General features: G+C 38.6%; 1 protein-coding gene across 1 annotated transcript; it reads right to left on the bottom strand.

Annotated features, from left to right (window-relative positions):
* Nucleotides 1-124: 124 nt before the first annotated feature.
* Nucleotides 125-12,992, bottom strand: YIPF4 (Yip1 domain family member 4). Its single transcript, XM_021548331.3, has 6 exons — nucleotides 12,803-12,992; nucleotides 9,148-9,301; nucleotides 6,377-6,548; nucleotides 4,149-4,226; nucleotides 2,354-2,467; nucleotides 125-1,177 (listed from the first exon to the last, which is right to left on the bottom strand). Exons 1-6 carry the CDS (start codon nucleotides 12,885-12,887, stop codon nucleotides 1,040-1,042), a joined length of 741 nt encoding a protein of 246 aa, XP_021404006.1. The 5' UTR covers nucleotides 12,888-12,992; the 3' UTR covers nucleotides 125-1,039.
* Between the last annotated feature and the right edge of the window lie 5,988 nt (nucleotides 12,993-18,980).

The raw sequence follows: 18,980 nt of genomic DNA, 5'->3' as shown, positions 1-18,980 counted from the left end.
AAATCTTTCTTATTTCTTTTCATAAGGGATTAATATTGGCAAAAAAAAAAAAAAAGCAAAAAAAAAAGCATGTTAAATAGCATGCTATTAAAAGCAAAACAGAGCAAGATGTTGTAAAACATAGTTATGGAAGCAGTATTTTTATTTTGTCATCATAAAATAACATTGTTTGAAGATCACACAGATTTGATAGATCATCTTTTTTTTCTCCAACATTAGGCCAGCACTAGAGTTGAGAAAGGTGTTCACCCATTTCTCTGTAAATTTATACTTTTAAGGAAAATAATTTGATTCTCTAAATATGCACTTTAATTAATTATGTCTCACAGTAAGTATCTTGCTCCTTTGGTCAGAGATAGTAAATGAAAATTTCAAATACTTGTATCTTCAATTTTTTAAAACCCAATATACATCCTTAACCAAGGAGTATTTATGGTACATACAAGCCATAGATACAAGATACACAGTACATACATGTTTTGAAAACAAATTGGAATTTATAAAAACTGAACAGCCAAATCACAGTAATTGAGGCACTAAATTAAAAGTAGTATATTTCTGTCTTAATTATATAGACTGTTCTGTGAACCATCAGGACTGTTTCATAAATATATATTATCTACAGAATTTGCTGTGCCAAAAAAAGCCAGCTGTGTTTAAGCTTAAAGGAAAAATTGCACTTTGAGATTGTTAACAGTTAACTTCTCATTTTTAATTCTTGAATATAGTAATCTGGTCCCAGTGCTTTTGGCACAGGTATTGAGTTGCAGTTTTGCTACGCTTTGTTATAAAACACAAAGTTTTTTTAATTTGTTCATTAAAATCTGAAGAGTCTTAAACAAACCTAGAACTTTGATACAAATCTATATAGCTACAATTGCTTCATTAAATAATATACACAAATATGCTCTTCCATCTTAAAACATCTCAACAACTGCATACAAAACAGTCACTTGTATTATCTCCAGCTTTCTTAATCTTACTCATCATCAGTCTGCAAGTGACTGAAATATGGTTTCTGGCCACATCTTACACTACATCACACCCCAGTATACAAGGACAAAAAATAAATGTATAACAAAAAGATTGGATAAATTAGAAGGGGTTTCTTGGTCTTGAATTCTTCTCCAACTAGTAATGATGCAGCACTGTATGCAGCCCAAAAGACTCCAAACAACTGAAAAAGAAGATGAAGAGTCTTAGCTGACACCACAAGAAAGTCTCTCCAAATACCACAGTAAAAATCACTTCTCTCAGTATAACACAGAGCCAGCTATGGAAGTAGTGCTTGTCACAGCCCAAGAAGTTTTGGCCATGTGGGGCTTGTAATGCATTTTCATTCTGGTGGTGCAAAGATAAGAACCTTGCAGAAATTCACCCTGAAGTTAACATAAGGCTGTTAGTAGTAATCAAGTAACAGAGGTTTCATGAATGCGTATTTATTTTGAAGTTATTTATTAGCTATCTGGCAAGTTAATGATTTACGTTCTGCCTATCATTTATCAGTAATCAGATTATCAAATCTCAAATACAGCAATTTTGTTACTTATCATACACTCTGGTTGTACTTCAATTATACTGTTTGCCAGCAAGCTAAAGGAACAGAAATAATGAAATCATCAGAATAAACTTCCAGAAAGTGTACAGCTTAGCTTGTAACAGAATTTTATCAGTTAACCTTCCCAGGCTCAGCAGTAACTTCAAAGGCTACCTAAAAGGGATTTAAGAAGCACTGGAAGTGTTCAAGACTGTTATGTCATTCTGGGATCTTTTAGGGAAAGCTGCTGATTCCACAAAAAGTTCCCAGCAGCAGGTGGTATTAGGCAGGTTATTCTTTGTGCCTTACATTCCCCTTCTCTAAATCAGAAAAATCCTTACCTTTTCTGCAAAGGGTGTGGAGAGCTTTGTACTGCTACCACTATGGGGAGGTCTCAGAACAATGACTACCATATTCATGCTGCAGTGACTAAAAATAATCCGGATGATGGGGGAAGGGAGAGAACGGCTTATTTTCAGATTCTTCATTCTGAGGTTTAATTGTGCATTCTCTTCTCAAAACAAGAATCCCATTTTTTTGTAATGCAACTATTAGAACACAGCAAAATACTTAAATACAAGCTACTCTAGTAACAACAGGTTTTGTTATAGCAACATCATTGTATATTCCCAAGCACTCAAATGGAGCATTTAAAACTGCATTCATTTTCCACCATGCTAACCAAAAGGATCACAGAGCTCACTTTGTAATTCCGAAAGTTTTGACACATCATTATGTTTTCCTGAGCAGATTACTTGAAGTGTTAAGAAAGTGACTTAAAAATAACTGAATTCTCAATAGATGAAATGAACTTACTTTTATTAGGGTGGAAACAACTTCAAATGATCCAACCACCAAAAGTACAGGTGCTATGACAATGAGGGGAAGCAGGGAATATCCTATTACACCCAGAACTTGGCCATAAGCAACCTGAAATTTTCAAGCACATAAAAATAAGCTTTGCAGCACCCAATCTCTGTCACCAAATACCATTTGTTCTTCTTATAACACTATGAATAATGATTGTAATGTGTTATAGTCATGAAACTTTAGCTAAAGGAGGCTTGCCAGGATAAAAATTGTTTTTGTATGCGAAACCCTAAAATTAGAAATAAATTCTCTTTTTTTTTTTTTTTTTCCATAAAACTGTAAACGATCACTTTTAAAGGAAGCATTTACATATGATACCCAGAGCACAGAACTGCAGCAGACCTCTCAAGGACCAGGTGTAGTCCTGGTTGTCAAAAGCAGCAAAGACATAATTTTCTGCATTAATACTCATATCCATTATACATAAATAAATACATTAAGCACATGAATGTTTTAGTGTCAGCGGAAGAGTTAAAACTTGATCCCTGTAAATTCTGATTTCCAGCTTCAATTTATTGCGACTGTCTAGAACAGAGTTGTTTCAAGTATATCTGTAACTACTTTTAGCTTCAGAAGGAAATGTCTGATTTTCCCCTACTATGGTCTGAAATATTCCTGTGCACAGCTAGGTTTCTTGGATTTAACAGGAAAATTAGTGGCATCTTGTAAGCATTTTCTTGTGGATCATGATCCTTCATGACAAGATCTGCAAACCTATACCTTTTTCTCTTCAGTTTATACATCTGATAATTTCCCACTTTGAGCCACAAAACAGATTGCTTGAAGGGCCTCTGGATTGTGTTGAAATGCAGAAATACCATGTAATAACATTTATAAAAAACTTTTTATTTCAAAACAACATTCACAAAAGAAGACTCTAGCAATTATGATTTAAAGGTAAATTTAAAAAAAATTAAACTACATAACATAGGACCTCTGCAACATGGTGCATCATTAACACAATATCCATAGTAAAAGTATAAAAATAAAGCATCACAGAGTATTTAGCTCTTCACAACACAGTTCAATGCATTTTATGCTGCAGATCCATTTAAAGAAGTTTTATCCTCCTGACTGTTCCACTGCAGCTGTCTGTGGGCCTTGCTCTAAGTCATTTTTTGTTGTTTACACCTGCATTGCTTAATGAATCAATTTGTAAACAGCTCAAGCAGCTATTCCAACCCTGCTGCTGCAAGCAGCTGGAGGAAGGGATGCAGGCCACAACTCCAGCTGGTTTTGCAGTTGAGAAACAGGCCCTGGCTTTCATACTTTGATGGGTTTGAACTGCATCAAGCCAGGGATGAAAACAAACACTGGCAGGTGCTTTACACACAAGGACATCTAACTGCTGTTAACACCCCAAAAAAAAAAAAGAGTTTCCATTTAGTACAGTGACCAAGAACTTGAAAGCATTTCTCCCTCAAGAATGGACTTCAGTTCTGGATCACATGAAGCTGCTAGAATTCCTGGGATTCACAGCACAAATTTCCAGACTGTTTATCTGGAAGCAAGCATACCATCCATTGCACCAATAAATTAGTTAGATGATCTATGTATTTTAGACTTCATTTTGGAGACTGAAAACCTGAAATGTTGACTTTATACTTAGCAATTGCATCCGTTCTTAGCTGGCCACAAGATCCAAACCCAAGCACTGTGAAAACCCAACTACTGCTGAAAAACATTGTCAGGAGACTTTACATTACCTCCCTCTACATCCTTTTCACATACAGGTACTTACTTCTCCTCCAAGAACTCTGGCCAGTAAAAAAATTGTCAAGGATCCAAATATCCAAATAGTTATGATCCAAGAAACAACCTTGAGAGATAAAGAACAATTCATTTATATTAGTAAATGTCATTGTGAAAAAGGAAAATGCATTTCCATAATTGCTTTCACTGCAGTCAAGGATTTTATTAAGCAAAACTGAATTCTGAATTGTGGTAAGAACAGTGTTTAGTATCACAGTGTAATTAGCAAATGAAGTTCAGAAGTTATGTTTACAGAATCACATTAATGGTAACTTTGGTGTACATGGAATGCACATGCAATGTATTCTGTAAGTGCGGTAACAGGAATAGGAAGTTGAGTTAAAACCACCCTAAATGTCTTCATATCCCACCTATTACAAAATATGGGCTCAGACAGTTTTTAAAAGTCAGCCCAACCAATATAAGGAGTTGGAATTCTCCTTCTTTCACTTATAAAGATGCTACTTTATCCTTTACTCAAACTGAGAATGCTCAGAAGACATAGGACTTTAATTCTCAGTGGAACTTGATGATGATGATGATAACTTTAAATAAAGAGCCTCGGACTCCTGGGACCAAGTCTATCATTATTTTTTCTTGCTTCTTTCATAGTTCTGCTCTTAAACTACAGAAGAAATCCTAAAATCATTCTCTGGCTTAAAAAATCCTTCAAATTAATGTAGCTGGGAGGACCAGAAGTAAATCTCTCCTTTCTGAAATGCCTTTTTAGAAGGAAACAACAGTCTAAGTCCAGTCTCTGTATTTCCAAATATACAATGACTGAACTTCAAAAATTAAGTCAGTACTCAGTTCAATACTTTGCTTAATTAGAAGTTCCATATTTCCAGGAGAATGAAACAGGAAAAACCAGATAAAAATCACAGCAGCACTAAGAACAATACAAGTGGCTTTATGCTATTTGTGGAAATAGCACATAGTCTCTTTTTACTTCCTGTTTTCCACCACTGACTATAAGAAGAGGACCAGATTAAAGCCTTAGAGCAGAAGTGCTCATCTCTCTCCAGTTTAGAGCCCACCTTTGGGTTTGTCTAGTCCAGCTGCTGTCAGTCATCCTGTTGCTGGCTGCTAACTTTCCCTTCTCATATATATACAGCACTCCTGCATCCATATGGCAAACCTACTGCTCCTAAGAAACATTAGACCCAGTGCTCCTGTACAGGAGGTACACAAACTGCAAGAGGTGGTTCATCTGTGGCAGGGTCAAGAAATTGTCCTTCCTTTGCAAGGAGACAGTTGAGTGGTCCACCCAGAAGATTTGAAAAATAAAGTGGTTTAGTCTACTCATTTCAAGCCTCATAGAGACAAATTAGAGTGAATTCTTAGTCAGCATTTGGTACACCATATGGAAGCCAGAGGTCCCAAAGGGAATGATTTTATCCCACCATTCACAAGAATCTGTGCATATACACATTCTGCTGGTTTACACACAGCTTATTGCCATACTTGGTGACATTTAAAGCAACTGTAACCACACATTTAGTCATAAAGATTTCCAATGCAGGAGCACCTAGGCTTACATACAAATTGTTACTATAAATGATAACACTTCATTATTTTAATCAGAACATAAAGAAAAAAGCTAATAGTGTTTATGGAAGTCAAATATGCACAATGCTGCTGAGTAGCTATTCACTCTGGTGTTCAAAAGGAATGATGGAAAAAGTCTATTGACCACAGGAAAGTTATTTGATTGCAACCGAGCAGGGAGGACAAAGTAGCAAACATCATTAATGAAGATTAAATATGCCAGATAACAACAGTCATATAGTATGAATTAAATAAGCATCTTTATTTGTGAGGAAATTAGAATTCATGCCATCCAAACAAATGCTTTTCACTAACATTTTTTAGTAATAAAAAGCAAGTTAATGAAAGATCACAATTAAAATTGAAAGATTCACTAATATGACCATAAACCCATTAGTATCAATCTGGTTCCTCTAGAAACCACATATTTCCTTTGTTTTGCTGTATAAAAACAAACCTGACATTTCATCATGATTAACTTACCCGTGGGCTATTTAATACATTCCTAACTGCTGTCTTTCTACATATTAACTTGGGAAACAGCACTTGAAATGCCCACATTAGTATGTGAAAAAAAGACTTTCTACCTACGTAAGAATGCAAATTGCTTAGCAATCACATCCCCAAATTTAGTTCAGATTTCTTTTTAGGCAGAAGATTTATACCTACCTTAAATTGTCCATATAGTGAAATCATTGAGAAGAAGAGGACAATTGCCAGAGGACCCCAAAAGTCTGGATTGTCTCTTACTACCTGCCTATTGAACCCAAGAGATGGCATAGGCATCAACACACATCGAATTTTGTAGTAAATATCTTTCAGATCAATGTCGAGTTCTTCCCTAAAATTGTAAAGCAAGTAAGCATTACTATACACCACAGTAATGAAATAGAGCTAAAAAATTAAGTACAGGGGAAAACAGTAGGTTTGGCCTTCTGAAGCCACAACGAGCAAAGGAACAGTTTATCCACAGTCAAACAACACCATAGCTTCATGCTGCCTTCAGTAACTGATAGGACACAGATTTATTTAATTACTCAAAAACAAATTATATGACTGTCAACAGAAAACATACACAGCATACCCAGACCAGGCTAGATGAGACTCTGAGTAACTTGGACTGGTGAAAGGTGTCCCTGCCCAACACAAGGGGGGTGGAATTGGATGATCTTTAAACTCACTTCCAAACCAAACCATTCTATGATTGTGATACCCTGAGAGTCTGCATTAAGATAGAAGGGTTTTTTTTCAGACACACTGGGACATGTGACACATTTGTGTCATTGTAACTACAAGTCAAAGACATGCACACATAAGCAATGTCTGTGTATTCCTATGCCAAGCAGTTTGCCATAAGGACACTTACTATGAAAATATTTTATTTCAAATTCTGCAGGAAAGAATACCATTACATTTACTAATCTTAAACCATTCAAAATACCAATTTTTAAAAAGAAAATGGACTTTAGCTTCCTTCAAGAACAGTAGTTTTCAACAGACCAGTTTATGCCTGTTGTTTAATTTCTGGCTTGTGTCCACTAAGGGTAAAACAAACAGAAGTCACTTGAACTAGCAGCAACATGTATCAACAGATCTTGCCCTTCTCTCATTGCCTTCTCGACCTCTTGTTAGAAACTCTCTGCAAGCAGATACAAATTGGCCAGAAGATTCTTCTGCCCAGGACTCTGAGATGGTACCTGCTGCCCTGACTGTATTAGCCTAATGAGGAAGGCATCAGACATCCCAAGTAATGGACAATTCCACTTCTTTATGTGCAGAACCTCAGTCATGACTGAGGAACTCTGAAGAGTTGAGAGACTCCCAGCAGATATACTGCTCTACATTTAAGAACACAGTGAAGAAAAATGTAGAATTATATCCTAAGTCCATTTATGAAAGTTTTGTCCAAGGCTTTGTTTTTTTGGCTTTTTCTTCAGAAAAATTGATGTGAGAAAAATATGCAAAGATGTGATACATCACAATTTCTGCTTAAAAAAAATTAAATACTGTTAACTCAATCACTCAAGGCAATGTTTGGATTACCATTACTAAAGTTACTTCATAAGCGGAGTTACTAACTGGTGACTGAGTAATAAAAATTGTTATTTAACCATCCCTGAATCTAAGGAACAGACTAGAAGCACCTATTTGCCACCATCCAAAAAGGATGTAGGAGACCTATACTTTACCCTATAGACTGTGTAACACAAGTATTTCCTGCATGGAAATAATTACTGCTCATTGTCAAGGTCTTCTGAAAGCTTCTCATGTGAATAAATTGTCTTTTGCATGAAACTGACAGCTACCTCACCTGAAAATGATGGTAGGTGTATCAGGAAACAAGTGTCTGGAGTAAGGCTGCCCAATGAGAAAATAAAAAAATTATAATCTCACTTTATTGAACAAAACACTTGCACTGTAGCACTGCGTTGGAGAACTTCCCTTAGCAGACTGCAGTTCTTTCAGTCCTTAATATGATTCAGATTGTAAGAATTCATTATGACATATTTTTGGGAATAATCAAAACAACAAAATTACACTAAAGTCAGAATTCCTATGTTGTTACCTCACTATACAGTTTGTTTCTTAATTAAAAGTTATAGGTTCACAAAACAAGGACATACTTCTGCTCACTTTAAACCAGTTCTCGAGTAGTGCTGACATTATTAGGCTCTCCAGACATCTGTTGTCTCCCAACAGTCTCATCTGAGTTCTACAGAGTACTCTCTGTCTCACTCCAATTTTTTTAAAGCATAATTATTTTTAATTCACAAAAAAACACTGAGATGGTGAGAATGAAGTTGCTTAGGTGCAGAACAAGGACCAGGCTGCCTGACTCACAATATAATAACCTCGAGATACAAACTTTCTTCAGCCAGCCAGGTTTCCATGAACAGAACAATGGATGCAAGACTTCCAGTTTTAAGGACATTACTGTCTCTCAGCACTAGCACCCTTTTAATCTAGCCTTATAGTAAAAGGCAGCATCAAAGATTATGAAGTTTGTACTACCTTGGTTCTAACATCCCTACTGTAAAATCCATGATTCACAATGATTTTGCTTCAGAATAACTGACAGAACTGACTGAGATTTACTTAACAGGTGTCTTCCCATGGGGTTGTTTTAGTCTTTGATTCTTTTACAATATCAAGAAACATGAATGCAAAAGATACAAAGAATACAGTCTCTCTTTTTAAAGGCATTACAAGATCAACAGTTAAAAGCAGAAAAGCCACATAGGCTTTATACTTATGGAGATTAAAATCTATAATGAGACACAATGTTTCCCTGCTTGCACCAGAAAACACTCACTGGTCAAGTAATTTGTCAAACAGAATTCCAGTCACAGCACAAGACTGTGGGACAATCAGAGACTCCAAGTTGGTTTTATCCCTACACAGCTAATAAAGACAGATACCCAAAAATAATTACAACATACAAAAGTGGCTTGTTATCTTCTGGGTCATCATCTTCCACTTCCAGAAGCCAGCCATATCCCCTCTGTCTTAGGAATGTAGTTGCAGTAGATTCTTTGATGAATTCTCCTCCAAGACTCAGCTTAACATCTGGAGTTGCTATGGAACCACTAAGATCTAAAGAAAAAGGGAGAAAAATACAGACCTTTTTATGTCTTGCCAAAAGCCATTTGAATTTAAAAGTACTGCAAGATAAACAACAAACATATGAAGCTACATGTGTTGGTCATGCCCATAAAACATTCAAAGTTACAAAATAAAATTATACTTTCATATATACATAATTTAAAAGTGTACTTGTGCTTTTATTGCAATAGTAACAATGTTGGGTTAGGCCTCAAATACTAGGTTTGAGCTTTTAGATGGGATTCTTGTTTTATGACAAGTATTGTAGTACAACAGAAAGGCTTCCATTTGTGCTTTATCATTAAGTGTTTAAAGACACAAAAGGAGGACACTAATGAGAGTCTCACCATGCTATAAATTGTGGATTATTTATATTTTTTTCTGATCATACTCTACCTCTTTTTGCGCCCATTTTTTAACAGTGGCATTGTTTCAGCCAAAACCACTCTCTGCTTTTATGTCAAATTTTTCATAAAAGGAAAACATTTGAAGATGTTTTAATTTGTAGCCTGCTTTCAATGCAGCTGAAAATGTTAGAGAAAGAATGCTATCAGAGATCCTTAAGCTCTAGAAAATAAATTGTTATACAGTTATACAACATCTTTTTGATATACTACGATCTTTTTCTACCACAGTATTAAGAAAAACAAAGAGCAATTTATCTATGTTCTGGTTGGTCTTGGCAAAATTGCCAATAAGTATTAATTTTTTTTCTCATTTTATTCAGTTACATATAGATGGAAAATCAAAAATAGTATAGGAAAATAAATTAACCAACTTGATGAAAGAAAAAAATACATTAAGAAGGGAGTAATTATTCCTTTAGGAAACAATGGATTTTCATTATCTGCTAAGAAGGAGAAATCCAAACAGAAATGTGTAAATATTTTGTACAAGCTTAGTTAAATATATTGGGAGGTAAAGAAAATATCTTTTGCCTTATCATCATTGTGTGTTTTGCACACATAAAAGTTCCTCAGCACAAATTTCCCAAAACACCTAACTATAGCAAGTACTTCTGAAACACTCACAGAGGCATGTCAGGCCATATTTGTAGATTGCATTTGCAACATCCTCTGGAAATATTACAGTGTTATTGAAACAAAATTTGTACAGTGACAGAATCTCAATCTCTTCAGCCAACATATCTCAAGTGTTCATCAATCATTCAGTATCCCACTTAATTCAACAGAATTCTCCTTCCCAGACCAGCTTGCTAGGCCACTTAGATTCAATCTCCTCTACAAATGCTTTTCAACTATTTCATAATCCTGAGAGTTACTGATCCATTCCTTTGATTCTTGGAACACCATCTGCACAGGACCCTGGTAAAGATCACTGTAACTTAAAGCAGGAATTTCTCCTTGCTCTTCCCAGTCCCAGCACACATACACCTTTCTCACCAGACTCAAGACAAGCCTTCCTCTGCTGTTTACAGAGGGAGGAAAAAAGAACAAGAAAAATCTTAGTGCCTGGGCATCAAACTGAAGCCTCAGAAGTTTTCTCTTGATTGAGGGACCATTATGTAATTAAGTAATATTTGTTTATGCTACAAGGTAACACTTTTTTGCAAAGAGTGCTACTCTGTGCATAACTGCAGCTGTCAAAAGAAGCCAACACAGCAGTCCAACCAGCCATGTATTTCTCCTTTCTCAGGGACCACTGAGAACCCATCCTGAGGCACGGAAACTCCTACAGAAGTCGTATTTACCAAGACTTCTTTTAACAGTTGATGAATACCTGCAACCACACTTTGAATTATAAAATCTATTAACATGATCTTAAGTCTGTTTTGCAAGACAAAAGCTGCAGAAACCTAGGGGAAAAGGGATTTTCCTCTTCTGCAGGCTGCTTTGAATGAGATTTTTAACTGCAGGGCAACTGGAAAATCTGCCAAGAACTGATGACATTGATGGTTCCTAGGGAGAGTCTGGGTGCCCTCACTGCTACTGTCTCAGGCTGAATACCACAGAAGCAAAACCAAAGTCTCTCAGATGCCTCATTTCAACAAAGCATTGTAGAAAACCAGCTTTCAGAACAGTCTTGACTCTTTAATTTTGAAAAAGCAGTAGAAGAGGCAAGACTCCAAACAGAGTGCTCTGTCCACTATGTCTGGTGACCTAATTGTGAATGTCTCTCCAGCTTTCTTCCATACAGCTCCCACAGAAATAAGATGGGGAAACAGTACAGCTAATTTTTATTTCTTCATATGGATTGAGTTTTGGGAAACATGTAAAAATTAGAGTTCAATACACATTACTTTAATTTTAAAATATCAAGATGTTTAATTTTGCTTATGTTTTTCTTTGCTAGGGTAGGTCTATCCAGTATTCTGAGGACAGAACTACACTCACACACACAGGAGATCACACCTTGCTTGTGTTCATAAAAAACACAGAGCCAAGTGTGACTATAGGCCACACTGGTCACACAACACAACCTAACAGAAAGGTGGTTTTACTGGATTGGGTTCAGCATTGCCCAACAAGTACTTCCAGAGAAGAAGCAGAGAGCTTCTGCTCAGAGGTACATGGGTCCTTTTTCAGGCCAAGGTGAAGAAGAAAAAACAACACAAAGGAAAACTAATCAGAAAAAAAAAAAAAAAACAACAACCAACCAAACAAAAAAAACCCAAAAAAAAACCACAAAAAAAAAAAACCCACAGCCACGACAGTACTGTTGACTTGTATTTCCTTTCAGAAGGACTGTGAAGTTCACTAGAGGACAGGTATTCTACAGCAATTTCTCCACTTTGGCAATTCCTTTCCAGGGTGGGACACATGAGTAAGGGTTTATATGATTCCCTAGTCACAATTTTAAGAGTAACTAAATACATACATGAAAGTAGAATGCTTGTTATTTAAATGAGGAGAGACCAAAAAATCATTCTCCAACAAAGTAAGTTTGCACGATGTTGACTCCCGTATGTTCAGTTTTGAAGTTCAAAGGCACATCTTCACGGCATGCTGGCATACCACTGCTCTTTGTGCAGCACTTTGGCAGGAGCTTACACTTCACCCCCTAAATTACACACATGGCTTCTTTTTTCTCCTTCATGACTGTGCCGCTATGAGACACGGCGCAGACACTTTAGCACATTACAGTAAACGTGAACATACGACACAATCTCCGGTAAGACAACAAACTGGGCTGCCAGAGGAGCGGGCAGTGACAGCGGTCACGGTTACGTCCCGCAGCCGGGACAACCTCGTCTTCGGCTTTCACAGCCGCTGGGAAGCGGAGCGGCACGGCCGCCTTTGCCACGCTGCTGCTGCTCCCTGCCGCGGCCACGGCAGCGCGGCGCGGCAGCGGCCCCACGGCAGCGGCCACCCCGCTCCGCCCCCGGCCACGACGCCAGCCGCGGGGGCGGCGGGACGGAGAGCAAGGAGGGCCCCTCCTGTCTCTGTGGCCCGGAACAGCCCGTTGCCCCCGGCCCGGCCGAGCCGTGCCTCGGGACAGCGAGCGCGGCCCTGCCCGCGGCCCGGCGCTCACCTTCGGCGTCCGCCGAGGAGACGAAGGTGAAGTCCCCGCTGCTGGGCGCGTAGAGCGGCGGCTGCTGAGCACCCGGGGGCTGCATCTCCCCGCCCTCCGCGGGGGCTGCGGGGCCGGCGAGAGGCGAGCGGGTACCGGGGCCTGGTGCCTCCCGGGTCGCTCCTGCGGCGGCGGCGGCACCACCGAGCCCAGGGCGCAGCCGCCTCACGGGGCGACAACAAGCGGCGCCGCCCCTGCCATTGGCTGCTCGCAAAGCGCGCCCGCACTGGCCGCCGGTGCTCCAGCGCTGACTGGGCCTGGCGCTGTCCCGAGAGTGAGGTCACTTCCACTCCGCCGCCAAGCCCCTCCCGGTGGGACGGGCCAACCCCTTCCCTTCCCTTTCCCTTCCCTTCCGCTAATAATGCTGCGAGGCATGTGTTTTGCTGACCTGCAGAGACACCTGCAGTGTCACTAAAGAAATTGTAAAATAATATAGTTGAGAGGTTGCCAATCCCTGTTAAAAGAAGATAAACACTGGCTCTGGTTGTGGTCTGTGCTTTGAAGAATCAGGAAGTGGGATCTCACTTTTCCTGTATTCAATTAACAGAAAACCTCTCAGGCAACTCCATTTAGGATATATCCATCCCTTTGCTCCCTACTGAATACCAACATTTATTCTGAGAGGACACATTGTTTTCCTGACATCTCAAGGAACCAGGTGTAAATGTGACATTAGTACTACATATATTTGATTCTATTTCATACATAGATCTCATTAACTGCCATGGGATATAAATATAAATGTATTATAGATTGGAAAAATTGCAGGTCCAGAAATAGCATTAGTGCAGCAGTGGTTTGATTGTTAGGAGACATATATGCTTCATATATCCTTTTTCATATATATATATATATATATATATATATCCTTTTTCATATATATTCCATTAAAGGACCACTGTTAGGTCCATCTCAAAAAAAAAAAAAAATTAACAATTAAAACCCAATCTATTTTTTAAGGAAAGAACATGACTGGGAGTTCCTACTTTGCCATATCCAAGGATCACTCATATTTGCATGTATATCCAATACAATTTGGGTTCAGGTTCTCTGGATATTTTACAGGGATTATCAGCTTCCTTGCAGCAGCAGAAAAAATCATCTATAACTGCACATAACCTATTTTTAAATCAGAAATTGTCTTGAAAGTACAAAATGGCCCTACAGATACTTGTATAGTCAGATTTTCCCTTTTAAAAGGTGAGCAGTCAAGACATCAAGAGCACCTCATTTTCTTACCTGTTGTATGAAACTTCTTTGTTATAAGACCTTGGCAATAGGCTTCTTTCAGTTTCTGAAAATAAACTTTTCTCTTTAGTCAGTTACAGCCAGCCTGTCAGAGTTCAAGGAGCTTTTGGACAATACTTTTAGTCATACGGTTTGTTGCAAGGAGGTGGGAATTGGACCTGTTCATCCTTATGGATTCCTTCCAATTTGAGACATTACAGATTCTATTATTATATTTAACTACACTGCTATGAGTGTGTTGTTCCCATTTGTTGTTGGGATGCCTTGGATGCTTCTGGAAAGTGCCCTCCAGAGGATGCCAGACAGGTCCATTATTGGACAAATTTCAAATAATGAAATCATAGAATTATTGAACCATTTAAGCTGGAAAAGACACTTCAGGTCAAGTCTAACCATTACCTTAACACCACTAAATCTACCACTAAACTATGTTCTCATGTGCCACAGCTACTTTTTTGAATGCTTCCAGGAATGGTGACTCCACCACTGTGAGAATCCAGGTTTGGTCTGGGGTCTCGTGTGGTGGTAAAGTCTCTCCTCCAACCTATGCTTCCAAAGAAAAACTCCGCAGCCTCTTGTTGTTCAGTCTCAAGGCAGTTTATTGCTAGTTATCTAAAAGATTGTCTTCTCAGGCTGCAGCTGCTTGGTCAGCGGCCCAGGCAGAGGCACACACACACACTGACATCCTCTCTGTCTGCTGTCTTCTTCTTCTTCTTCTCCGTCCCCGCCCAGGGCTGCTGCTATCTTTTATATGATATATTACATGTTCCATGTTTACAGTTTTCCCCCAATACCTACTACCTATGTTACAAGGTGCTTTTCTACTCTAAACAAATCCATAAGTGCCAGCATCACCAAGAACATAGAGGCAAGGAAGAAGAAGGAGGAAGAACAGGATCAGCCCGCTTTCCTCCATCTTAGAACTTCTGACCCCCATGTACAAAGTAAAAACCCCCCTGTACAGGTGCTAAAACCCCCCTGTACAATACTCAAAAAATTTTCCCCTCTGTTTTGTAACTACTTTTACTATGCTATCTAACCCTTTGTGACTGCTTGTTCCACCTTCAAAATTGGTAACTCATTCCATGGCTCAAACTCAAAATCACAGCTGTTTCCAGCTGCCTGCCAGGGTCTAAAATGCTTCTGACCAAGGCCTGGAACCTCTAAAAATGTCTGAAAGACATTTTGAGTTCCAACACACCACTTCCCTGGACAGCTTCTTCCAATGCCTGACCACTCTTTCAGTGAGGAAATTCTTTTTTTAGCCAATCTAAACTTTCTCTAGTGATTGAGGCCATTTCCTCTCATCCTGTCAATTGTTACCTGGTAGAAGGTGCAGACCCCCCCTTGCTACACATCCTCCTTTCAAGGCAGTTCTTGAGAGCCACAAGGTCACCCCTGAGCCTCCTCTTATCCAGGCTAAACACCCCCAGCTCCCTCAGCCATTACTCACAGGATTTGTGCTCCAGACCCTTCACCTGTCCTGTTACCCTTCTCCGAGGTGCTCCAGCACCTCAATATACTTCTTGTAGTTAGGGGCCCTGAGCTGGACACAGCTCTCAATGTAGCTGGTTTTAAGTTGTTTAGTACCTGTCTCCCAACAGCATACACTGCTAGAACAAAACTTGGTGATTTGGGGCACAAAAGTAGTCTACCTCTGAATAAACACAAGGGGTAGTCCTCAGGGCAAAAGGGGTAGTCCTCAGGAGACAAAAGAGAAAGAGATGAAATATCACACTGGATCAGCTTTGAGGAAGAAACTTGGGAATATGGTAGTTAATGAAAGAATATTATGCAGTAAGATGAGTCACAAATGCCTGTTTTATTAGGGTGGTGAAAAGGAGCAGTGACAAATGAGGCTGCATTACAGACTGAGTGACTAGTTCTGTCTCTACTTGTTTCATGGTTTCATGCACTGGACCCTGTACTATGCATGTGCTGTATCATTTTCTAAGTTTAAGTGAAATACACATAGGTTGATGTGAAGCAGAATACAATTTTGTTACACTGCTGGTACCTAGAAAAGATGAGATATTATTCACTATTTGAAAATATTTCCTGTGTTTTCTTATTGTCCTGATTCTGACTGATCTCTGTATGAACACAAGCAGTTAAGTAATTTGATTTCTCTGCTTTCTTTCTTTCTCTATAAATAGACTATTTATAAAGACATTCATTATCACTCATTATCTACTTTCAAATATAATTTTGATAAGACAAGAAAACTTGCTTTAATTATTTCCTTTTCTAGGGATTTTCTGACCAGCTGACATCCAGATGAAATTTCACATCAAAGAGATTGCTGAAGGAGACAAAGGATAGATGTTCTGCCCATGCCTATGTAAAATAGTAAGTTTTTAAGAGTTGCTCTTCCAGATGCTCTGTCATACATGAGTAGTGAAGGATCAAGAAATCCACGTGATCCAAACACTCTGGATTTTTCTCAGCGTTCGCTCAAATGTTAAGATTTTGATCTCCTCTCAGCCTCCTTCCCTTCAGACTATAGAGGAGCAGCTCTGTCCCCTGCCTGAGCTGTGCCAGCGGAGGGCACTCCAGCACTGCCTTTGCCAGATCAGCCTTTGTCCGGAGTTCCCGTTCAGGGTTTTTTCCTGGGGTGATGGGGAGGTTGTTGTGTGAAGTGCTTGAAACCAGCTGACTAACTCTGTTTCACCCAGACGCTGCTGCTGCTAGATTTCTTAGCAATTTCTGGATTTTGAGTCCTGCACACTTCAGAAATTGCCTTTAGTTATTAAGGCCCACGCCATATGTAAATATGTGAGCAATCATAAAGTGTTCTGTTTGGTCTGTTGAAGTTTAGGGTGTCTTATAGCTCTCTGCACATAGCCACCCTTCCATGTATTTTAACTGCTGGCAAAGGCTGGCTTCATTCCTACCACCAGTGGGATTTTTCTTTCCCTCTGGCTTACTGTATGATAGAAAAGGAAAGGGAAAAGGGAAAGGAAGCATTTCAATGGGTTGCAATAAGCTGTGCTGCATAAAAATGCCTTTTTGGATTATCACAAATACAACATGTAATACAACATTAGGAAAGGCTCCAGTTTAATTTTAATTTTAGACATTCAAGAATCATGCATTATGTGAATTTACCAAAACATATTGTAATAATTACTGTGTGAAAAGGAAGTCAGAGCCACTGATGTTAAGAGTCATCTTCTGATTTCTTTGGGAAGTTTGGAGCCAGCTGCCATGACAAGGAAAGTAGGCAGACTGCTGTGGAGTTTTGTTCCTAATGTCTCAGAGCAATATCAGATTAGGTTAATTGTTATAAATCATCCACTTTGAAATGGCTTTTGCATTTGCATCTAGGGTTGTTAGAGCTTCTCTTTGGGCCTGCCTCACTATATCTGGTTTCTTGAGTCAGTGCTGCTCAGATTTGTGAGACCTGACTTCTTGGAACAGTATGACTGTTTGATTTAGTCCAGATATCAAAGTCCCACAATAAACATCTCATTAATGAATTAAAATTACCATCTTTTAATGAAACCATTGAAGAATTAATAAATTAAATGCATTGTAGATACATTCATTTCTGCTGGTAGCAGGAATATTTACTAACTGGACTATAAATTCTGGACAGAAAAACAAGTTTTTGATAGCTGTATCATAGAATTTCAAATACTTATGAACTGCAGCTTGCTTTACATCAAAAAACAATTCCCTGATTTTTCTGGCAGCAGAAGGGCATTGCACAACTTACTCTGTAAGCAAACAAGATATGATGCAATTGTAGAAGAAGAAAATTTGTAGAGCAAGTACCCTCAGATAATATGGAGACAGTTTTTGACAAGTACTACAACACTTTGCTGCTTACTCTTATTTTACATCACAATAAAGTATATTGTGCTGAGAATGTGAATGTTTTAATAACCTCTGAAGTTTGTATGCTACAACTTGAAAATCCTACAACTTATTTAGAAAAGTAATTTCTTAAACATTTGCACTGAAGTCGTGATATGTTCTATATCCTGAATGCCACAAAGTATCAGAGTGCTCCTTTCAAGTTAATAATGCATACCAGAGTCAAGCTGATCTGACAGACTGACCCCAGAACTGCCTAATCTTCATGAGCTGCCATCAGATTGCAAAAGTGACACAGTGTCCCTCTCTGACCTGCTGGCTTTCTGTGAGGTCAGTCACTGGATACCAAGGTTGGAAAGTTTGCGTGTTTGCTTGGGCCACACAATCCAGTAACTGAAATGGATATGGCAATTCGTATGTCTGCCTTTGCTGACTTCATTAAAAAATGCTTTTCCTGGATTTTTAACTCAGGAAGATCCCATTTGATCTTCTATGAGTTATTTTCTCTGGGCTGAGGGGTAGTTCATATTGATTACATGATACAATACCTGATCAGTAGGCTGTGTTTATCTTTTTATGCAAACAAAACTTGCCATATAACTGATGGCATTAAAATACAGACAGCTGTATATGTGAGACAGCAAACATCTGTCTAGCAGTTTGCTGTGACCAAGGCATTAGAAACATAACAAAGCAGTTCAGCTAAGAACATGACCTGTTTTTTTTTTTTTCCCCATCCCATTAATGATTGAAAGTATCAGAAATATGAGAAGACTATGCTTATTATATGTGAACCATTTCACAGCTACTGAGGATGCCATAACCTATATTGTGAGGTAAATCCCTGATGATCTAAGTGACCATGAAGACATCCCATTAGGCAACTGCTGAATTTCCAGACATGCTGTGGAAATTCTAGGTAAAAATAATAATAGTAACTTTACAAATGGAATATGTGTGTTTTGAAAATCAATACATAATTTTGTAGCAGAAGGAAAAAACATACAATTCTATGGTTCTAAATACTTTGTTGTTCCAACCAATATGTTAACACATGTCTTAAATAACAGAA

This window comes from Lonchura striata, chromosome 3 (assembly GCF_050655825.1).
Source record: "Lonchura striata isolate lonStrDom1 chromosome 3, ASM5065582v1, whole genome shotgun sequence".
Taxonomy (NCBI): Eukaryota; Metazoa; Chordata; class Aves; order Passeriformes; family Estrildidae; genus Lonchura; species Lonchura striata.
The sequence above is the reverse complement of the archived record's forward strand: the minus strand, read 5'-3'. Positions and strand labels throughout refer to the sequence as shown.